At 31.3% G+C, this 25,478-nt stretch overlaps 1 protein-coding gene across 1 annotated transcript; it reads right to left on the reverse strand.

Moving 5' to 3' along the window:
* LOC113397300 (tetraspanin-2A) lies at nt 1–25,478 on the reverse strand. The gene is made up of 5 exons (XM_026635592.2): nt 25,280–25,478; nt 6,398–6,595; nt 5,714–5,890; nt 979–1,164; nt 1–316 (listed from the first exon to the last, which is right to left on the reverse strand). Exons 1-5 carry the CDS (start codon nt 25,385–25,387, stop codon nt 236–238), a joined length of 750 nt encoding a protein of 249 aa, XP_026491377.1. The 5' UTR covers nt 25,388–25,478; the 3' UTR covers nt 1–235.

Genomic DNA, 25,478 nt, shown 5'->3' on the forward strand with positions numbered 1-25,478 from the left:
TATTGTTGATATCAACTTTATTACAGCTATTATCATTAAATGTATTATAATTATAACTAATTGTATAAAACGATGGGAACGGAAATTCAACAAGTAATATTGATAAAAACTTGTAATAATCTATTATTAAAAAAATAATTAATTAAAATATTAAAAATAAAAATTTCGTCTTGGAAATAAATTTCTATAACATTATAAGCTTAATTATTTTTAATATAGTATTAATATTTATTGATTAATTTTTATATACGACGGATTCTTCTTCTTCTTTCTTGACCGCTTGGATTAAAACTAATGACATGACGGCATTTATGACCTGAAAAGAAAAAGAAATATTGTACTACGATCCGCCTATTATATTAATCCATAAATAATTAGATTTTTTCTGACGTATATTTATAATTTTCGCATTTATGAGTGTGTTGTTTTCAAGTTCTGAAAATGTTTTTTTCTTCATTAGTTTAAGAACAAGCAAATCACAGTAGGTCATCAGATCACGTGTTCAAAAAGACCGAACGCCACAATTTTTTCAATTTGGACATGGATAGCATAATTATTATTAGGAAATTATTAGGATTTCCTAATAATTCCGATGCTGTCCATGTCCAAACTCCATTGAAGATGAATTGAGCATGTGAAAAAATGGTGGCGTCTGGTCTTTTTGAATTGCAACAGTGGGCTGTTGCAAGGCTTCTTTTCCCTTTGGAGAGAAGGTTTTGTAGCTAATTCCATCACACTGCTCCAATGCGGTTGGTGGATACACATGTGGCAGAATTTCATTGAAATTAGACATATATCGGTTTCCGTGCGTTGTTTTTTTTCACCGCCGAGCACCAGGTAAATTATAAACACAAATTAAGCATATAAAAATCAAGTGGTGATTGCTTGGATTTGAATCTTTAATCAACCTAACCTAACCTAACCACTGGTCCATCTCGGCTCTATACGAATCTTACTTCTTACTTCAATAAAACTTACACATATCATGCAAGACGCAAGAACGATGCCAGCCAGCCAGCCGGTCTTTCCTTCTAAGTACCACGTCAGCTCATCAACACAACCGTGGAAGTAAGCGTTGCCAGTGACTGAATCACGACACTCAGATGGTAACGGTTTGTTCATGCTTATGAAATCCATCGCACCGTCTGCTCCACAGCAGCCGATCTGTTTGAAAAATTATTATATTATTTTTAAATATTATTATAGCTACTATAAAAATAAAGAATTGTCACGGGAGAATATGAAGGACAATTTTTTTTTATTTAATATATGTAGAAGCGTAACATTTACTTATCAAAAATCTACTAAATTGTCAAAAATCTACCACCGTTTTGGAAATAAACCTCGGACGTGTGAAGAACCCGCGAATAAAACACTCAAAAAAATCGTCATGGTACTTGCTTAAGCGGTATAAAAATGGATGTGCTTCAGTACCGTCCACTGGGTTACAATGAGTTACAACAAAAATATGATAAAAAAACCAAACGAAAAAGAAAACGAGAAGTGTCTTGGGACAGCCTGCTTCTACATAAAATAGAAAGAGACTGAGCGTAAGAGGAAGGAAGGGATAGGTCGTGTGGTGGGGGTATACCGCTTTTTTCTTACGATTTCTCTTCTAGTACACTCCACTGTGAGCCATATAAAAGAACTTCGTTCCAAAAAAAAAAAATGTTAATTCAATGATGAATGATCTTCGCTCATAGAGTAGCACTTGATTGATTATTAAGATTTTAATGGCGATTGAATCATGTTTGTAAAAAGTATTTACTCGTTTATTATAAGTGTTGTGTACTAATCAATAATTGAGGGTGGGTGGAAAATTATTTTAAGTAAGTCCTATGTTGTGTCAACCGAGATATAAAAGATTCATGATTGGTCCCAGGGGGCAATGTTGGTCGTGCCGCCGAAGCGACTACTTCTAAGTTAAGTACTTCAATTATTGTTTTATATAGGCTTTTCATAACATGGCTACATGGTATTACTGTTCATGTATGTTTGTATTAGATTATGTATATCTTGCTCGTAGTAACATATAGTTAGCTATAAGTCCTTTCAATATACGATATGATAAGTAATATGTATATGGTGTAAGATAGATCACATGATTGTTGTATTTGCAGATAATCGTATACAAATAATGTAATTTAGTTATATGAATGAAGGTTTTTTTTTTTTTTAAATTAAAATACTTTATTGCACAATACATGAATACTTAAGAGACATAAGACACCTTTTGGTGATTGAAGCTTAGAACGAAAACAGGTAAGTGTACAAATAGTGTAAAAATAGATAGAGATAAAAACTATAATATAAGAATATTTATACTAAAGTATAATAATGAACTACACATAACTACATCCCAATAATACACACATACAATATAATATATCAAAATATATATACGTAATTATAAACTACATGTTATTTCATACTAACATATTACATATATTGAGATATGTATAGATAATAGTTTCCCAAACGATGCTTGGATGGCAAGGATTTAAACCGCCGTATATCAGTGGGTAGTGCATTCCAGAGTTTGACAGTTTTCATAGTGAAAGAGTTACTGTACATAGATACTTATTATATTTATAAGTGTTGTTTTTTTATTTCACTCCAAGAAGTATTCAATTTCTACGCCATTAATGTGCAGCCTATCATTGCATCTAAGATATATTATTATGTCACTTGGGCCTTTAATCAGAGGGTAATGGTAATTTCCCTTTAAATCGATTTAATAGTTAAACAAAGCAACATATTCTTTATTTAAAAAACAGTAAGATAAAGGTAGACGAAAACAAACGTGTTTTCCGATAATAATTTATTTTTATCACTTTATGTAAAGATAAACAATCTACTATCACAGACGTTTAATAAATATTTATACAAATGAAGATATTTATTGAATGCGTATCGTTTATTCATAAAGTCTTAAATCTATTCGAATATTACAGTTTATCTATGGAATATTAAGGCAAATTCTTATAGAAGGTAAAATTAAACTTTACTTTCAGTTTAATATGTAAACACGAAACAAAAAAAAAAAAACGAAATTAGCTGGCTTTGATAAAAGAAAAAAATATATTATACAATGTATTATTGTACTTAAAGATTGGTATTTAGTTAATACGGTTAGGCCTTGATTAAAGTACATCATTGTGTTTTGAAACAATCTAAGAATAGAGAAATTAAATATAAAATAATAATTATAGGTAGATAATTAACAAAACCACTTAAAAGTTTTAAAAGGTGGAATCAGATTGTGCTGACAATCAAATGGAACGGATATCTGCGATTTTGACGAGATTTTTGTTCCAATATTCAATCGGACATCGTGAACGCGCGTCGAGGTCATTTGATTAGTACCGACGTCCCTAACGGCAAACCTACGCTACGTTTCAACATCGACTGTCCATTTAGTAAATGTATTTTGGGTAAGGTTTGATTTCGCCTCGATATGTCAGGCGACACTGCGTAGATAAAGAACGTTATGGTCCCATTTTATTTATAGTGCTCACGAATTCTATTTACTTCGTCCAGGTGATTGAATAGAATCTAGTTAATAAAAGGGCGATCTGATTAGTTAGTTTTCTATACAGACGTAGAAATATTCTCTATATAGTATATAGCCAAGTCGCTTTACAAAGTCAAAGTCAAAAATATTCAATATGGAAGTGCTACACTTGCTTAATAATTACGTTTAAAAATATATATTGATCGTTTTTTCAGAGTCACTTTTAACTTTTTAAACAGCAATATTTCTTTAGTTTCGTTCTATGTAAATTGCTTCGTTTTTTTTTGAGTAATTTCAACCATTTCGTTTAGATTTAAAAGTATAAAATATAAAACCTAAAAAGCTTACATAACATAAATAGAATTATACATTGAATTCATGCTGATCAAAATTAATAGCTATTTCAAAACGTACAATTACAATAATGTGTTTATGTATGAAATTCAATTAATTATTCAAATTCGATTGGATTATATTATGTGCTGATAGTATATGAATTAGTTGCACCTGCTCGCTCTACATTAGGTAAGGCAATCAATGACGGCTACTTTATTAGTTATAAAGCTGCGTCACAACGATTGGAAAATAAGTATTTTCTGTAATATCATATTTTTATGCAATTTGATACAACGTTATGACATTTTTGTGATTTTTTTGAAGAATTCCATAAAGTTTCTAATATAGACCTATGTCGTTGGAAACACGCCCTAATATGAAGAAATATACATACATCGTTTAGTTTGTATCTTTTTTATATTTGTTTTTTCGTGCTGCCTTTATTAATTAATTTTATTGTTGTAAACACCTATAATGGTGTACAGTATATACTCGTACCTATATTGTACATCATTATATATATACACTGTTCTAGTCTACTATCGTAAATATGCCGGTTGTGTTTACATACATAAATAAATATTTATTGAAATTTTCTGGTAGTTAGGTATCTATTATTTAAAGTTTATTTTATACAATTTCGACTATGTAGCAAAGTGATGTTATATATAATATTTAATTTATCTAAATTTAAATGAACATATTGAAAACCAACACAACTTGATTAAAGCATAATATTTTAATTTCGTTCGATATCCATTTCTACTTATATTCCAGTCAATTTAACATAAACGTATATCTTTGATCCTGATGTGTGTCTTTGGAATAATTGACAAAATTGATTCATTACAATAAAAAAAAAAAGAAACAAATATCGTCATTTCAAAATATCTTAGTTTCAATTGACAGTTGACAAAAAAGTTTTCATATTATGGATCACCGTAATAGCAAAATATGACGTAATATTTGTCTCGTCTTACGTATTCTATCTTAAACCTGGTCGTGGTAACATGGCGTGTCACGAAGTTATTATTTCTAATAATAGACAATAACTTGCTTTGCACTATCCGTCCCGTTTTCTGTGTACTGCGTCACTGACAAGTATGAGAACGTAGAGGCAGAATGTTTAGATGTTTTCTCACGAAAAGTTTGTAACTCGGCGTAGGTGAACAGTATAATCTCATTGCCTTAATTTTTTTTTTTAATTTTTATTATGCTTTCTCTTAACTCAAATCATAACTGATGGTAAGTTCTCATACAGTTTACTTATATTTATGTTTGATGATTGTAATTAGTGATTAGGGATGTAGCTTGATTAACTCTAACCTTTGTCAATCAGCAGATCAATCTAATGCAACAATTCTGCTACATAATACTAACTGTCCCGTCTGCTTTCACCGACATTACTGCTCCTCTCTCGAGGGTTATATTCACCATACGCGTTGCTATGTTTGCTATTTGTATGTTTGTGTTCTTAATATCTGAACAATGCTAAATTATTTTTACAAATTGAACTGATTTTAATTGAAATTGATTCTTAGGTATATTAGAGGTTGAGGTTAAAAAATAAGTATAGATAATAAACCATACTACTTCTGTGGTCGAGTATTGTGTACACCGGTTTTCATGGGTATGCAACTCCGAGGTCCCGGGTTCGATTCCCGGCCGAGTCGATGTAGAAAAAGTTCATTAGTTTTCTATGATCTATGTGTTTGTGCTACCGTCGTTACTTCTAATTTTCCATAACACAAGTACTATTGCTACTAACACTGGGATCAGAGTAATGTATGTGATGTTGTCCAATATTTATATTTATTTATTTACTATTTAAAATAAAAGAGTTTAAAAATATCGAATACTTACACCTTCTTGTACCATCCTAAGTATCTCCCGGCTACCTTCATGTTGAGGGTTGTTTACGAGTCTAAGGATGACATTCCTGATGAGTGGCTGAATGCTGGAGTCGTACGTCGAGAAGTCTAATACGACACATGCTCCCACTAGCCCAAACACGAATAAAGCGCATTGTGTCGCTGTAAACTATAAAAAAAGAAATTAAAATAGATAGAAGTGCCGAAGGATTATGTAAAATTGAGTGTATATAAAATTATTATGACGTCATTTCTTGATGGTTTTATTAAGTTTTTTTTTTATAATATTGTAATCAAAATAAAGGAAGATACTTTTTGTTTTATACTGTGACCTTTATAGTATCATTCGGTATGCAAAATTAAATGCATTATATTTTTTAAATACGGATATCGTAAAAAAAATATTGTAGACTTATCGTCAGTTTTTGAAAGACTGATCAAAGTAAAATCAACTAACTTGAGTTTAATCTGAATTGTAATTGGTTGATGATAGCTGGGGATGTAATAGACGACCAATGAACGTTAAGTTTAAAACAAAATTAGTTAATCTTATTATGATCGACGATTAAGAAACTAGAGATTAATTGTTTGATTTTGGAAAAGTTTATAAAATATTTAAAAAATAATAACAGTATTGTAAAGTTTTCTAAACTTATATTAAAATATGAGGCCTTACCACTAGCAACAGAAACACGTTCTCCATTAACGCTGAACCGCATCCAATGAAAGCTACCACCATGATGCCAAGCGACCCGATTAGAATTATGTAGATACCGATGAAGTACTTCTGTAGCTCCAATATCCTCATCCACTCGTTGAAACCTGGTTCGAGACATATCCAGAGACATAGCGCGAATATTGACACGCCAAATAACTGCAACCAAAAAAAAAATATATTAATTAAAATTTGAGATTGCCCATGTGCTAATTATGTTTACTACTGCTTATAGTCTTTATAGTTTTACTAGTCCTTCTGAAGGAAATTCAGCGATGGCAATCTCAAAGATTAGTCAATGCCGGTCCACATTTGGACTTACTAATATTGTGCCAAATTGTGTCTACTATATACAAGTAACTGCACCTAGCGTGACACTGTTACTTCTATCTCATAGTCCAATGTGACATGGTTAGACATAGGGCCTATGGTAGTATGGGGGTTCTATGTACTCCGGAAATCCTTAGAGACATAGATGGGTCAACCGTCAGAGCGCCATGGCCGTCCCCAAGAGATCCCGTGATGCTTTCCGAAGAGGCGAAGTGGGTACCGCTGGATTTTTTAGTGCGTGATCCGATATGGTGTGTTGCAAACATTTCACGCAACAGCGAGTAACACATACCCCGATTTGTCTAAGTGAAACTCATAAGAGCATTTTTTCAAAGAGATACAAAAAGCTATAGAGCCAATAACTTTAAGAGATTTACGGTACATGGATGCTGTATTAACTTTATAAATAAGTAGGCTAAGTTTTTAAAACTACATATAATAATAAATATTCGTTTTATTAAATTATCTACGATAATGAAGTCTTGAAATAATTCAAATATATTTATTTATATTTGATAATTTGCACTAAAAACGAAAAGAATTTAATTTTAATATTGGGTCCAATATTACCTAATTGTCTATTTGATTGTAAATTAATTTACTCCGCAGAATTTGTTATTCTTTTTATTAACAATAATAATATGCAAGTTTTTTTAAAAAAAAAAAGTGCGTGTTCCATTTTAGCACTTAAACCCCGACTTTAAAGCAATAAACACTATTATTTACCTTTAAGCCAAATATTATTTTAAGGAAAAAGTGATTCATGTCTCACGATAAAATTCAATGTTGAGCAACTGATTCAGAATGTTGATGAGAATGCGCCGAAGAACCGGTAAGAAACTCAGTTGTTGTCCCTTTTTCAAATACGATAATTTACGACACAGTAACAACATAGTACACGATTGATGTTTCAAAGAGGATTTTTCACCCTCAAAAAACAAGTTTTAATATAATATATTTGGGTATACCCCAAAAGCTTAAATAATTTAATATATCAAGATTGATTTTCGCACTACAAAAGAACTAAAATAACGAGCCAACTTTATAATCCTAGTGTGCGTGTACTTCTTATGTAGAAAACAATTGCCCACTATTTTTTTGATGAGTTTTTAGCTTTGACAATCTATGTAGACATATAATTAAAAGCAATAAAGTTTGACATTATTAAAGCTTGTTTACGTTAATCCTATAACTCGTGGAAAAGCTCAATATAACCCCATTATATTTTAAAAACAACTATAAAACTATGCCTGATCTATGTATAACTTTTACAATCTCATTAATTCCGCGAGTGCCATAAACTTTTATGCCGGAAATACGCAATTCCACGATTTTTACTGCCAACAGTTACCTCGAATTTATCGAAACGATAATCGCATAAGTTAGCTTTTGAAAAACATCTTAATCCTTATTCATAAAGAATTTAGCTAAGAAAGACTATTGTAAATTTTTCTATAGTTTTTTTTCAAAAAATTGACTATGGCCAGTATGGCCATAAACTAATCAATACAAAATCAAAATATAATTTATTCAATTAGGCTTTTACAAACACTTTTGAATCGTCATTTAACAAACTATATTAAGTGAAGCTACCATCGGTTCGGAATGTAGATTCCACCGAGAAGAACCGGCAATAAACTCAGTAGTTACTCTTTTTCAACATTTAAAAATACAGTCATGTTAGTTAAATGCAATTATATATGTATGTTATGTCTCCTGCCTGGAAGTCAACAAGCATTAACTTCACGCTTTTTTATCATCAATATAATCTTGTATTGAATAATATGCCTTCTTTACCAATGTATTTTTTACAAATTATTTAAATTTATGAAACGGCCAAGTTAAAAATGTCTGCTAAATTTTATTATAGAAACGGATACCTTGCCCCAAGAAGGATTTATTGACTTTGTGGAGTCGAACACTTGGCGTTATAAGCTAAACCTTACTTCTTGTGCACATACAATGATTATCACTGATTTTATCAAAGTGATCAATGCGACTGTGAATATATATAATATGGTTGTAAATATATTGTGACGCAACAGTGAGTAAAGATTAACTTACTCCTTATTACATCTAGAAGCAGAGGACCGAGCAACGTGGCGCGCTCTAGGGGAGGCCTATGTCCAGCAGTGGAAAGTAGTAGGCTGATGAATTATTACATCAGCTATCTGCCAGTGAAAGTCCCATCAAAATCGGTCCAGCCGTTGCAGAGATTAGCCGAGACAAAGAGACAGACAGACAAAAATTGAAAAAAATAATAATTTTGGAATATAAACCGTTTATAAACATATATACATATGCATTTAGTAAAAGCGATTATTTTTATATTACAAACAGACACTCCAATTTTATTATATGTATAGATAAAAATTCTTGAAAGCTCATTTGGTAGCTGGAAGATTTAAGACTGCTTGAATCATTAAGACACTATTGTTTTTCGTCACATCATCGAATCGCCAAATAAAATATTTTCATGTGTTACTTTAATCCAATTAGATCAAAACATCGTTTGCTAGTTGTTTGCTTATAACAACTTTATTTCGAGAATAATGGATATCCTTAGATCGATTCCATATAATAGCCTTGTTTTTGCCTTCCTGGATTGTTATAGATAAAAGTTAAGTCACTTTCCCTTTTCTTATATTTTGTTTGCTAACATCGACGTGTCTTCTGATTACTTTGCTGATTTATTGCTGTATTATGCCTAAGCTCATGTAATAAACCCTTAATAAAAGGGAGTACGGGTATAAATATCATTTTAAGAAGAATAATCAAGTACCGGATGTACAAGATCAAAATATACTTTATTCAAGCAGGCTGTCCTAAGCACTTTTGTCATTTTGCAAGGTTGATTTTGAAGTTACATAACATCTGTTTCAAATTGAATAATAGGTAAATAGGTAAAAAAAATGAGCCCAGATGGCCCAGTGGTTAGAACGCGTGCATCTTAACCGATGATTTTGGGTTAAAAACCCGGACAAGCACCACTGAATTTTCATGTGCTTAATTTGTGTTTAAAATTTATCTCGTGCTCGTTGGTGAAGTAAAACATCGTGAGGAAACATGCATGTGTCTAATTTCAACGAAATTCTGCCACATGTGTATTTCACCAACCCGCATTGGAGCAGCGTGGTGGAATATGCTCCAAAAACCTTCTCCTCAAAGGGAGAGAAATTTTTAGGCTATTAATATAATGTAATAGGTAAATGTAAAATGGTCTGCGAAATGTTATCACTATCGATAAACCGGCCAAAATATTCTCAAAAGAAATGGTCCTGTCAATACCGTAATGGGTTTTAAAACGGGATGTGTTATAAATGGACTATATGTTTTTTTTATTATAGTATACCGTAGCGTTCCCGTAAGTAACGGAAAATCATTTTAGTGTCAAAAGTATTTCATTTTGAAAACTTTTCGTACAGAAATATTGCTATCCAATTCGACCTTGAAGTTTTACTGCCAAAGAGTTTTCACTTTAAAATATAATATAACGTGCAACTTCTTTGACAATTTGTATCAATTTTGCGACATGGCGCTCGCATTGTGTGACGTGAAATCGCGTCGACAAATTCTACTCATTTGCTTTCTTTTTCTTTTCCAAATGGACACATATCTTCCATATTCGCAACGAGACGGAAGCATCGAAACGTGACACGATATGAACTTGTTATTTTGCTCTCTTTGCAGCCAAATCAGTTACACTTCAGGAATTGCATCTACAAAAATGATTCCATGTTATACTGTGTAGTATGGAGTAAAAGGTTAATCGGATTTAATTAGAACTACAAATAATTTCTTTAACGTCGACGAACGTCTTTAACACAAAGACGCTTTTTATTTATTTTTTGTGATAATTGATTTTGTTTTTCTACTTTTATTCTTAAATGAATGTAATAAAGTATCAATATATCGTTAGGGCTGAGACTACTAATTTGTTAATGTAAGATTTTTCTTTAAAGAATATGACATACTTAAAAAAGCCCTAGTTAGAACCTGCTTATGTTTTGAAGGTGAAAAGAAACTCAGATTATGAAGGATTTATCAGTACTAGACAATCTATATTCGAATTTAATATACGATCAATGATACGAGTGATGAAGTTTGTTCATAATAAATATAATTACTTACGTCAGAGCCGCGATTGCCGAGAACTCGTGCAGATTGGATTTACAAACTGGGCAAACACAACAGTCTTTTCATACTTATTTTATAGCTCGGCAATGAAAGAAAATATTGTGAAATTCTACCACATGTGTATCCAACATCAAGGCTCATATCAAATTTGAGGAATAAGCTCCAAGCTCAGAAGTGGTCCATTTAAAGACTGTTATATTTCTTTTATAAAATATTCAGGAACGGACGGGTATGTGCCATTCCTTAAAATATAATGAAGACATCTTATTTTATTATTATTATTATAAAGCTCTATTTGAACATAGTGGCGTCATTGTTTATAGTTTCTAATTTTTATGGTAGACATTTGAAATACGTCAGAGCTTAACTTAAACTTACGTGGAGTATTTTAGTTATACCAGAAATATCTTGTTCAAAATGTAGCCTCAGTGTTTTTGACAAATTGCGGAACATCAACTATCGGGCAAACTTTCTTACCTTATTCAAACTTGTACAATATTTAACTGCTCCTGTCTGTTTTCTTCGTAATAGAATTTTTATTTCGTTTGTCGGACTTATTTTGTACAAACATGAAAAATTAATGCCCGTGTCTTCATTTATAAAAGACGGAGAATAGAAAATATTTTGAAGCTAACCTGAAAGTAACTGTTTGAACTTCGTTCGTGACTTACTCGTATATACTGAAATTAGTGAAAGATTCTTATAGCAGCTCGACTCCGTTGAGTTTTACTGAGATACGGATGACGATGAAGACTGATGCAGCATGCACTGTTGTGCTGTTATTTTTATTGGACGGCAATTAAGTTTTGACTTTTAAATATTTAAATTGATAACATTTTATTTTTCCATATTTAAAACATGATTGATTACAGTTTTTAGAGATCCATAAAATAGACCGAGATTTGGTCAACGGCTTTGAATTTTTATCTGTGATGATATCGGCCAACTTCACTAATCTTACTAATATTATCTATCTATCTATTTATCTGGAATAGCACAAAGGTAATATAGCATAGCACATAGTTCGTTTTTTCCAGTATAAAAAATGACCTAACACCTGAATCCCCCTACCCTTACACGGGCAAAGCCGCGAGCGGAAACTTGAATTATAAATACGTAAGCGAGTTGGCTTATTCATCAGTACCCCTAGTACGAGTTTCAATACTTCATCCGTTAATAACGCATCGACTTCTTGAAAACGTTTACGAAGTATTTGTATTCGGTAGTATGAGTTTGACATTACACGTTTGCGTCAAAACCATGACAACCGTCGAGCTACTCGAAATAGACTACACCACAATTTATATTTCCATCTCACTTACACGCGCTAAAAAAGGTGAGAAAAATATATTCGGCCATTTTTATTGTATTTGACATTTGTCGCAAAGTATTGTCTCTAAAATTTTGAAGGTTATATTATCTTATTTTACAATGTTTATTTTATTAAAAGAAATAAAAACTTCGAATGTATTAATTTGTAAGTGTTTTAGTAGTGGTGAAAAAAGAAGAAATTACATTGAAACATGATTGACTTAAAGATTAATTTATCGGAGTTTGAAATTATTATAAAATTCATCAAGAGGTATGTAAACATAAATTTATTATTACGCTTAATATACAATACGATCCGTAATAATTGTAAGGACCGTAAATTTATAATAGAGATTAGAAACGTTTTAAAAACTTATAAACAGTATATATTGTTTTTAATATAGAGGAATTTGAATTAAACTGTAACTAACCTAACCTACAAGTATTGTAAATTTAATTTCTTTACAATTTTACGTTGATATACTTATACTTATTTAAATTGTTGTTCTAATTTGTTTATAAAGTTTAATTTGAGACTAAGTGGCTTACTTCGCGTTAAATTGCGATGTGTCTTGTGTGTTAATTTAAACAAACATACATAGAATAATTTTATAGATAATATCCTCTTTTTTGTGTGAAAAATTCCATAATAAATCAAACTTAACCAATTCAAACTTATGTTTAAATGATTATGTTATATTGATAATACCCAAATGATGTTTGCTTTTCAGTATATCATAATAATATGCATATCTAATTATCATTAAATATATAGACCTAATATTTTTTTTATTATTTCATATTTCTATTATTTATAATTATTATTTTAAATATATTTTAATTATAATTATTTTATTATCGTGATTATTTTATATGTTTGTGAATTATTTAATAAAAAAATATTGTTTGTGATTACAGTTCCAAAGAAGAAATACAAACCTAGACACTACTACAAATACATTCATGCTGCATTTTCCAGTGTGACGCTACATCTATAACTTCAAGAACCTTTGTAAAAATATAGTTTAATATATTTAAAACAAATAATAATTATTTCATAACTTGTGTTTTATTTTTCCTAAAATATAATTATATGTAGTACATAAGTACATAAACTTTTTATTTCAATTAAACAATAAAGAGTTAATAGTTTTAATTGTCTGTTTTAATATACCCCATTATTGAAAAAGTATAAATAACAAAAACATAGTATTTTACTAAACAATAAGAGTGTTTTTGAAGTTGATTATTTATTAGAGTATTCATAACAAATCACAATAGTGAATAGTATTTATATATATGTATGTATAGATGTTTATTATATAATGATGCAAAATTAAATTTAAATCATTCTTAATTCAATTTCATTTTATAAAATCACAGGAACCATATATTCAATAAAGAGACAAATCCATTTTTTAGTATATTTATATTATATATTAAAAAAGAAATTATGTAGAAATGTAGATTCAATTCATGGTCAATTGTTTTTTGGATGTTGTCTGAACCAAATCATCATTAATAATGTATCTGCTCGGAATAAAGGATAGATACACTGATAGCCGGAAAAATATATTTATTTTGTTTTAAAATGATTACACTAAAGAATAATAGTTAATTAATAATACTATGCATGATCCCCATCATATCTTCAAAGCATTCTCAACTGCCATAAACCAATGAGTATAAAAAAAAAGTATTTTTATTGTTTTTGAAAATACTCATTTAAACAATATACATATCACAATTATATCTTTTGTTTTAATATTTTGTTCTCTACTTTAAGCAATTTAACAACAAATTAAATTCTTTTACACAATTATCATTTATTTTCAATGTAATTAAATAACGTGTTAGGATGCCATTTAAAAATAAATTTTAAATTTAGACTCACCTTGCGTTTGTATCATATTTGTAAATATATTTAAAATAAATTAATATTTATTATTCATTTCTTTTTCACATGTTAACACAAATACTTATTAACTTTTTTCTAAGGCAATTCTCAAGAAAATATGTACGTTTAAAATACGGCTAATTAAAGATAAATTTCACCGCAGAATTGAAATTTGTTGCTTTTTTGCCTCACACGCTTAATAGTTAATTTTCAAAATAAAGTTTCACTTGCTCTCACCTAAATAAATCATGTGAGTTCAAACTCGATAAGAAATTAACGAAAACGTCAATATACATGCGTAAATCTGTCAAAAGTGTTACTCGTACTACCAAAATGTCGAAAACCGCCCGTTATTTCGACTTCAAACTTGATAACGTTAATTATAAAAACTCTTACTACCGATTTTAGTTCCTCTGCGTTTACGTTTGGGGCGCTAATATGATTTGTATGAAAAGAAAATCGAAAGTAAATTACTTAAAGTTAACTGTCAAACTCGTATTAAGGGTACTGTTTGTTCACATGCGTTCCCGTCTTGAGTAATCTTTGAAATTTCAGTAGGTTAGTTATCACAAGACTTTTTCGATAGACAAACAAAAACAGGCAATAATTTTAATACGGAACCAAATAACAGATTTCAATTGTATTTTTTTTTTAATCGTATGTTGTCTTTAGTTAATATACAACTGATTTGAAAATCACAATATAATTTCATTAGGAAACATTTTATTAGATTCACTGTATATTTCCTACTACACAGGACGAATACATTTCTAAGTTAGAACATCAAAGATGAGAGTAATCAAGCAAAAACTGCAAGAATCAGGTCGCTGTAGCGGTTGCGGGTCTTCCAGAGCGCTTCATAATCTCACAAGCAAAAAAGAGCCATATCTACGCATCATTATACTCTGTCTGCAAAAACCTTTGTCGAGACAACAACTCTGTTCGCAATCCATTAGGGCCTCGCCAAATGACGCGGAAAGTTGACTTGTACGTTTGTACAGTTTGCAGCGGGAAAAATCATATAATGCTAGGGCCAGACCGCCATTAACGCTTGAATTCACTCGCTGATACACGCTCTCACGATGATAAATGGGACAATCTGGAAACGAAGCCGACTAACTAATAAATTTGAAACAAAGAAAAATCGATTCTGTCAAATTCTAGCCGGCTTATTTTTAATGGAGCGATTATTATGTTTGAGTTTTCGAAAGTTTATTTGATAGCCACCATTTAACTAAATCACAGTTGTTTCTTAGAGTTTTATTTTAAAATTACTTTTAATCATTTCGTTTCAACGTGAATACAAAAATTTTATTTACTAATAAATAAAATACGGTTCTGTAAAATGTGTTAAAATAAAATAGTCTGTCTAACGTGGGTTCGCTTCTTGAATAAGACATCGGAACTTAATAAGATATCGCAAAAACGCTTAAACTCGGATTGTTGAGGACGATATATAATTAATTTGAATTGATTATACTTTACGATGTAATTTCGCGGAAATTGACTAAATAATAAGCCGTAATTAAATATCTTCATTTACATATATTCCGCCAACAGCAATAGTATTGTTGTTGTCCGACTTAAATGTGCGAGTACCGGGTGAGTTCAGGCATAAGGAAAAATTTTATTCCCCAAGGTTGATGGTGCATTGGCAAAGTTGGAATAGTGCAATTTTATTTATTGTCATATGAAGGACAAACTGCTTACGTATCAATAAAATAATTGTAATTTGGTAAGAACTGTTGAATTATTAAGAACATAACAATAAAGTAAAAATGTATGTGAATTTTTAAAGTTTAACTTAAGTGACATACAATTCACTATCAAAAATTAAAACGATCGCTTTTTTCATATCGAATATAACTCAATTTATATTCTTGTCCGACGCTACGTAGACTATGTTTTGCTCGTTTTGGGAGCCAAAGACAGAGTTTTTGTGATGTTAAAAATTTATAGCATCGTAAAAACTCGCACCGCGTTTGTCTGCCGCGTGAAAACCGTCTCGTATATGGCATTACAATGTAGATACGTGAATATTTTGCGCGTTAAATTTTATATTAAACCATAGATTACCGAGTAAAGGGCATCTACGAAAATCTAGACGGAAATATATATAAAACTTATTTTGTCTTAACACAAGACAAGTCTGTCAGGAGTCGAGCAGCACTATTTCGGTAATGTTACGCCGATTTCACATCCAGAGGTAAACCGTCAGTTCTGTCTCCCGCTGTATCTCCTCTGAGACACCTGTGAATCCCGAATAATAAAGACTTTTACAACGTTTGAAAATGGGACTTTTTCTCGCAATTCAACCGCAGCGTGCACTTAAGGGATTTGAATATCTTATATGGTAGATTTTATCTATTCCACGCAACTCCCGGGAACGAATCCGTTCCTAATTTTAAGTTTTTAAACAAACACTTAACACTTTTAACGTTTGACGTTTGAGTTGGGTTAATCGGCTTTATTTTTAAGGTGAATAAGTCAAAATTTATATAATCGAATTTTGTTTTCAGTTAAAGCGAACAAGAGTCCAATTTAGTATAAATTGCAATCATACAGTTAAAAGTGACTTCTTTACGGGTCCGCCCAGCGACTTAGCGTTGCCGTTTACGGAGAACATTGCGGAAAAATAAATTTTGTAAATGGAATAAGACGCCAGAGTCAGCGAAAATACATGGAATTCAAGATGTGGGCGTTTTGTTTTATCTTTTTCGAAAACGTTGCCTCAATCTCACCCAATCGTTCCCTTCTCAAAACCTCCTTTTTGCCTAATACATATTTATTCTTATATTCAACATCTAAATTGCAAGTTTTGCGTATTTCAATTTTCCATAAAAGTAAAAGTACATTCGACATATTTTAAAGGTTAAATTAATATTTTCTGAAGCGCATAATCAACTAATTGAAGGCAACGAAGCAAGATCCTGAACTTTTTGCTGAAGTTGAACGAGGGAAGCGTCTTCTTTTTACAGGCAATTATTAATTTAAGTAGCTTAGACTCTAGGTATTTATATTGAATGGTATTTATATTAAGAGTATATTATTCTGTAGAACTATATAGTGTTAAATAAATTGATGAGATATCTTAGTAATCTTGTATAATGAAGTATCAAAACTGCTTGTAAAAAGCCTATTTGAATTAATAATATTTTAATATAAAAATAGATTCAAATAATAAATTAAATACTTATACTACTCAATTTTAATGTAGATATCGTATTATAATATGATATAAATCCGAAATGAGTAAAGGATAATTTTTGGTGGCCTAACTATGCTATTAACGTTCAGCAAACTCTGTGATATATCTTAAACTGTATGTCAGAAATATAGAAGACTTTCGTGTTCTAATGAGGCACATGTGCTATAAGAGGATTTACGAAAAAATATATTTGAAATCTATCGTCAACTTAATGCAATGAATTACTCCAATGTTTCGCTAATCGAGATAAATTAAATCACATTCCAAACTGGTTTTCGTCATAAACTGAAATCGTAGACTCATGAACGATTGTATATTTGCTGGAAGATTTAATTAAGTTTATTCCAATTATCTAATTGTGATTATCTATTCGTTTCAAAACTTTAATAAATCTTTCCTGTTCTGTAATAATACATATTTTAATGATCGCTACGGATAACTAATTTGGAAGAAATTATTTCGAATGTTCTAAATACAAAATCAAAGTTAAGTTTATAACAAAAAGTCTTATTAAAATAAAAGATTTTCTTTTTGAAATTATATTTGAATAAAAACTATTTACAAAGTGTATTGGAATGTTTAGGAATAAACCTTCTACGATATAATAGCTTCGTTTTACAGAAGTTCGTCACAAAAATAGAACCGTATGCAGAGGTGACATTTTAAATGGGAACACGGATCCATCTTGGCACAATTCCAAAAGTCAATTATTGGAAGTGACCTCGCGGGTCGACTCAAGCAATTATTTCTCATTTGTGCAGGAACACCTTAACGATTGTTCAGGTTTGAATGACACTTGACGTTCAGCGTTTTTGGCGTCAACTCGCTCGACACTCCAATTTAAAGCGCTATTACGATTATCGTACGTTTTAAAGTCATGAGTTTGATAGGGTTTGAAGTTAAAGTTCATATCCGTGATCGTGTGCTGCGATTGATTTTAAACAAAATAAAATTGCACCGGGGCGTGAGTTTAATTTGTCTACTTGCATTCATAGAACACTTAAAATACGCTACGATAAATCAATGAGATCGTCATGGCTAAAATTAGAAATAAAAATAAAGTAAATGTCAAAATTAGAATAGGCTGTACAGGTTTCTGCAATTATAAACGCGACACTCATTACTTTAAGAGGTTAGTTAAGTTAACTTTTTCAAACTTGATACATAAAATATTTTTTCAACCGTATTATCTTTATCAAAATTTATAACGATCGATTTTATCATTAACAACCACTTTCACTGACGAATGTACTAGTTACCAGTCATTGAATATTAAACTTTTACCCGCAAATCCAAGATTTATATTAACTTGTACGTTGTACGTTGTAACGTTCACTGAAACGAAAAAGCACTTAACAGTCACTGAGGTAACTTAACAGAATATTTCAAACAAATAGTCGTATGTATCATTTTAGTATTATATAAATAATATATTATATAAATATTAAATTAACTAGACAAAGTCTTGCTTAACAATTTCTTCGCAGAACAGACCAGTTTGTATGAAAATTATATTGGCGATTTAATAAATAATATAGTTGAAAATTATTTATTATTCAGCGATCAATCTGTTCGGAATACATAGAACAAGCTTTAGTAACGAATTTAGATATTAATATATATATATAAATAAAGTTAAAAAATGGTTACTATACAAATCAAGACCTCGTGGAATGGTGGGAAAAATGCCAGCACCATTTCGCCGTTGAATCGTAATTCCATTTATTATAAAAATATTTTTTATTTTATATCTATCTATGTTTGGTTTTGATTATTATCTTGTGAAAAAATAGATAAGAAGTTTTGGCAATAATAAAATTATCTTCGTTTAAGAATTTTTATTAAAATATTGTCACGGCTATTATTTGCATTTTAAGCTTAAAACAATTTGATTCTAAGATTGATGTAAACTTGCCATAAATTCAAGAAAATAAATCTGACGTAATAGTGTTGGGTTGGGCTTATTTTGCGATGGAAAGAGGGAAATACTCCACATGTAATGCTGGCAAGTCGATCGAACCGGACCTGAGTTAAGAACTTAAAGACAGACCTTAAAAGGATGGAATAGACAAGGAATAGTCGAGGAATAATGACAAAATATTGAAAAGACAAAACCCCAAGGAAAACTGCCAAGAAGTACAAAATACTTCTTACATCGCCAACGTATCCAACAATGATCATAGATAGTTATGATGAATCAGATTTTATTAAAACTCACCATACTGATAGCCCGTGACTTAAATGTCACAGGTAGGCTACAATAATATTAATTCAGGAAATAAAAAAAAAATCTCCATTTTCAATAACCAGCGTCGAAAGTACAATAGCTCGTTTTAACAATAAGGTTTTGATTACGCGTTTCATACAAATCATTTCCTTAGTGACGTATCTTATATCCTATATATATATATGTTTCTGTAAAAGCTCGAACTAAGGTAAATCTTAAGATTTTCCAGTAAAACCTAAGATCATGAATGGTAAATGTCCATAAAACTTTGGGATTCGATCTTTTATCATCATTTACTTGGTAAATCTTAGGATTTACATGTTAGGTTAGGTTAGGTTGGAATGGTAAAAGTCGACCTTTTATAATAAATACTTACATTTACCAATTCGTGTCGGTAAATCTTAGGTTTTACTGGAAAATCTTAAGATTTACCTTAGTTCGAGCTTTTACAGTAACATATACACACAAATATATATAGTCTGGTATAACTTAAAATGCTAATATTATTAATCGGGCGATTACAAAAATTGGTAATACTTTTATATTAAACCGAGCAACATTAAAGTTTGTTTATAAAAAAATATTTCCGGTGACAATTATGATTAACTAAAAAGGGGCTTCTAAATGTAGTAATTCTAAGAAAGGAAATAAATACTGGAGCGACCGAAAATAAGTACTGAGTGGGCGAATTGAATACGAAATGAGCGAATATTTTATTATAGGTTAAGGTAGAAACGTAATGTTTACATTAGAATTAATATGCTGCTATACTTTATACAACTAGTATTTAATATAACAGAAATTCGTATTTTCAAGACACTGTCTGCAACATAATATTATTTTGTGGGCATTTTGCAATTGGTCCTCTTGGTATATGTTTCACCTTAAATTTGAGTTCATATTTGCACGTTTAAATATTACCTTTTAAATCTAAAAGATTTGACTGCCTCGTTGGTAAAGTGATGTCTGGCTTATAATGCAGATATCGAGGCCGTATGTCAAACGCCGGGTCAGGTCAATAATAAGGTATTGAGTTTTCTGTCAATAAATTGTAAGTAACAGTGGGAATTTTAGCAATTGGTGATGTGAAAATTCCCCTGTCCCGGAAAGCAGGTAAAGGCATTGATGCCCTGCCTCAAATTTTGGAAAGAGTCGTATAAGATATTAGATTATGTGAGTTTGGGGACGTAAAGTGCACCTGTGTAGCACACACTAGAGCAATATAATATGTACAGTTGGCTATTCACCTTTGATAATGGTTGCCGTGACTGAAATCAGTTAGAAGGACATCCTTATACGGGTCCTACTATTGAGGTCCCAGGTTCAATCTCCTGTGGAGTTATTAGATAATTAGATACTTATTACATATACCTACTAGGTGGTAGGGCTTCGTGCATATCCATCTGGGTAGGTAACGCTTCTATCGTCAAGCAGCACTTAGTATTTCTGCTTGGCGGTGTTGTTCTATTCTGGTTTGAAGAGGTTATTCGTGTCGTTATTGATAAAGGACGTAACATCCCAAGGTTCACAGCGTATTGATAGTTAAAGCAGTCATTTATATTTTAGGCAGTGCTCATTTTGCGACTAATGACTTCTAAATAACCACTTACCCTCTATGTTACTAGTTTTTTTTAAGGAAGGTTTGCTAACAAGCTTAACTCATGCAACTTAATAGTTGTTTATTTCTTCGTCAGAATATTTTCACTCCAACGTGATATATGAAACATTGAATCGTCAATTTATTTCTTATGCCCTTATGACTTATCAAAATTTATATCAACTGTTTCACTAGAATATATGTATTTATTACAATCTGTAGTCATGTTCTAAGAGATTAAACTATAAAATGAATATGTTTACCAAAACAATAATTTAACGGACCTATTCGTTCACTACCCTTATAGTTGATGTTTAATTTTCCTAATTAACCGTGTTTAATAACCGCTGTATCGAGCAAGTTATGTAAGACAATTTACTGCTGACGCCGCGTGCCGCTAATGTTTGCCTTAGATAACGATAAAGGTGTTGACACATTGCAATTACTATTGTATTTATTATTAAATTTTAACAGTAAATGAAATCACTTTTGAAATGATCAAACATGATTCATTTCGTATCGCAAGCGTGAAATGTTAAAAGGTGATGTACCATTTGTGACGTTACTGGTTTGCGTACGCTAATACTACCTAGTAGTAAAACACACAATAGCACCTACTTTTGTGTTTTTATGGGAAGGGGTGGTGGGGGTTGTTATATAGGTTGGTTTTTTTATTTAAAAAACCCGTTGATAAGTAGCCACCACCGCCCATGGACAATGGTGATGTAAGTAATATTAACCATTCCTTACATCATTGATGCATCAATCTTGGGATTGGGAACTAAGATGTTATGTCCCTTTTACCTGCACTTACACTGCCTCACTCACCCTTCAAATCGGAAGACAGTAATACTGAGTACTGATCAGTGGTTAGTACCTACTTTGACAGGCTTGCACAAGCCCTACCACCAAGTAAAATATATAAATGAATATCCACTATGTCTTTTTTTGTGTCCGCGACAATGTGTGTGCAAAATTTAATGATGATTGTTTTAAAATACCTTAAAGCGTAACAATTAGAAAAAAAACAAATTCACTTTCACATTTATTATATTAGTCAGTATAAGTTAAGGTCAATGACACATATCACTTTTTGATATTTGACTTTCGTGTTCCGAGGTGAGTTTAGAATTTGTTCGGACAGAATACTACCACTGTTCTCAAATTATTTCAATGTATAAATACATATTATCACAATCGGATATGACCGCGATCATACATATTAAACCATTTTTCTCAACGTTTTTTTACAGCTCGTGAAATAAAATAAACAGATTGAAAGGCATTGTAATAACTGAATGATTTTTAATTAAATTTAATAATCGGTTTTAATATATCATATGTGAATTAAACAATTTAACACAATGTCCGAATGTATTGCGACTGACTCTACGCAATCGTTGAAATAGAATTTGATAAGGCTATTTATTATCTTTGCTAACTTCACACATAAGAAATAAAATTATTTAATGAATCAAGAAATGGTAGGTGTCCCTCGAATCGTATCGGAAAATATAAACGAATTAAAAAAAAGATTGTGTCGTTCTTTCATTCATAATTAATAAATACAATTAAAAGACTATGTCTATAAAGCGTTGATTTTAATATCGTCGTATAAAAAATTGTCTGAGTATAAAATGACAAGTTAAATCAGATCTACCCAATGTGCGCCTACCCTTAGGCTACCCCTCTCTACAAAATTACCGGCCCGAGGCCATAATTCGTCTGTCCATCTAAAATTATGTGGAACATCTGCCTTTTTATATAACTTTCTTAAGTTTAATTTTGTTTCATAAATTTCCTGGTCGTGAGTTTTTCTTAAAACCACGTAACGTTAATTAGCTTTAGCGTAACGTTAAATATGATTATAAAATATAATTTAATAATTAATCAGACTTACTTAAAAAAAAAATAATATGATTTATTAGTTTCTGCTCGTGTTTTCACCTGTAACACTCAAGAAGGTGTTAGTATGCCATATTTTTCTGTAATCTACCTTAGGCGTAATAAACTTCACTTTAGTATTTATAATATTAGATACAGGCACGATGTGTAACTTTAAGTCTACATATTATGTTTCGACTCTGAACGTTGTACTTTTAGAAAATTATTCGTCTTTGAAGTAAAAGTAAAAAATACATAAACAGAAGCGATCGAGATCAAATACCTGGTAACTAAATACATTCGATCAAAAACAAATATTACGAACAATTGCTTTCGACAAAAGAAATACATACAATTACCTCAACAAAACGAACGACGTTACTCATAAGAGTTGAATCTATTATTATTTCTATTATTAATAAATGGCTTTTTTTTTTGGCAACGCTTCTTTAATATAAAAACATATATCAAAACATGCAGGTCGTTTCGAGAAGGTTTTAGCATAAATTGCTATTGACTATTGACGTGGCGATTTCGTATTCTTTTACAAGTAAGAGTAGTTTTGTTCATACATTATTTTAAGAAGCAGACGAGCAGTGTATCTGTCATACTGTAACTGTCAAAGTATAAGCCACTCGGTCGATTCACCTATAGGCTTAGAGATGTTTCTTGTGACTGTAATTACACTAGCTAACTCAACCTTCAAACCGGAAAACAGCAATACAAAGTATTATTGATGGCCAGTTAAATTATGAGTGGGTGGTACTATTTTATTTCTCGATGGGATGGCTCCCAGGATTTACCCACATGAAGTGTGTATGTGAGACTCGTCGGTTCCCAGGATGCCTAGCACGCCCTAGTACACCGGGATACCCACAAAAAACCAGCCGTATCCTCTCCGACTCGTCGGGCGTCATTTCGCTTTCGCGTATTACAGTGAGAAGTGGATGACACATCCAAACCGGTAAATATTTTTTCATCTTAGATACCATTGTATTGTCAGCACATCGCAATTAAATGTCTGATTAAATAACACAAACCACAAAGGAGGATGTATCCACTTGCTTCGAAATGTCAATTTGCTTATTTAACTATAACTAAATTTATAATAAAAGGAATTCAACAATGGTAAGTTTGTAATAATTATATATGATTCACTATGACTCCGTTACTCGGAAAACAGGACAAGTGGCTTATCAAACTGATAAAGGTGCTTACGCCCTTTAGTTAACATCGCTTAATAACATTTAATGAGATATTGAATTATTTCACGAATGAAAAGATCGATTCGGTTCTATATTATTAGGCTTGACCCTATTTTGGTGATTAGCTTGATATTAAAAATTAGATGGGTAGATAGAGATGGCACAGTGTTGAACGTGTGCACGTTAGCCATGATTGCGGGTTCAAACCCAACGTTGAATTTCGATGTGTTTAATTTATTTATAATTCATCCTACGCTCGGTTATGAAGGAAAGCAGCGTTCTGGAATTAGCTTCACAAAACCCTCTTCTCAAAGGGAGAGGAGGCCTAATTGTGGGACATTTACTTTACTTTTATTTACTTTAAATATATATACAAAAGGTTTATTCGCACTTACACCAACAAAGAAAACATGTAAAATTTTTTTTTTTTTTTAATGTACAAAACAATGGCATCGATTAAATAAACTTAAATAGAATAAAATAAAAAAGAAACAAAACAAAGTGATGTGATGCCATAAATTGGATCCAGTAAGAATATCCATATAGGTTTATTATGACGCAGCGTGTATTTGACAACGGAAACGTAGTAAACGCCATATCTTAAGACGATTAGTCATAAGTTTCAGACACTATCTTAATCACGCCAGTCGAATATCGAAAAAGTTATATATTTATTATATTAAAGAGATTTACGAGTCATTGTTGGTTCAACGCCTGTTCTCCTTGTAATGGTAAAGTTTGACGATTACAAAAGCAAGCACAAAATATTTAAAAAAATAAGGGCATGAAATTTAGAGGTACTTGCCCGGGTTTGAACTATTGATCTGTGGTTAATATCCACCTGTATACCCACTGGGCTAACGTATCAGCCATGAGTCAACCTAATAATGTTTCACAACGAACAGTACAAACAATTTTCAATTAAGTCGTTGGATTTCTGAAATCGAATCTAGTGCTGTACCGTAAATACTAACAACTAATTCAAAGTAAACACACTGAGAGAAATAGAGCTGGAAGGAACCACTACTTGCAATTCCCAATACCCACCCACAGTACAACGTTGAAGCAGAACAAAGTGTACTTGATACAATAAATCTGGGACTCCAGTTTCCCGACCGCCGGTCCTTGTCCTCCGCCTCTGCCAACCCCTGCCATAGCACTTTAATATTTCACTTCACTACAAACAGTTTTGTCTCGTGAAACTTATTTAGGGCTGTCCATTCAGACGATCGGATCGTTACTGCCC

Source organism: Vanessa tameamea, chromosome 3 (assembly GCF_037043105.1).
Source record: "Vanessa tameamea isolate UH-Manoa-2023 chromosome 3, ilVanTame1 primary haplotype, whole genome shotgun sequence".
In the NCBI taxonomy this organism is placed as follows: domain Eukaryota; kingdom Metazoa; phylum Arthropoda; class Insecta; order Lepidoptera; family Nymphalidae; genus Vanessa; species Vanessa tameamea.

What these genes read in the sequence shown, in the direction of transcription:
- LOC113397300 (XM_026635592.2), bottom strand. Translation starts at nt 25,387, where the DNA reads ATGGCAGGGGTTGGCAGAGGCGGAGGACAAGGACCGGCGGTCGGGAAA. An exon ending in GCTTCAACGTTGTACTGTGG is followed by an intron (nt 6,596 to 25,279) that starts GTGGGTATTGGG and finishes TTTTGGTTGCAG; the next exon opens with TTATTTGGCGTGTCAATATT. An exon ending in ACGTGTTTCTGTTGCTAGTG is followed by an intron (nt 5,891 to 6,397) that starts GTAAGGCCTCAT and finishes CTTTTTTTATAG; the next exon opens with TTTACAGCGACACAATGCGC.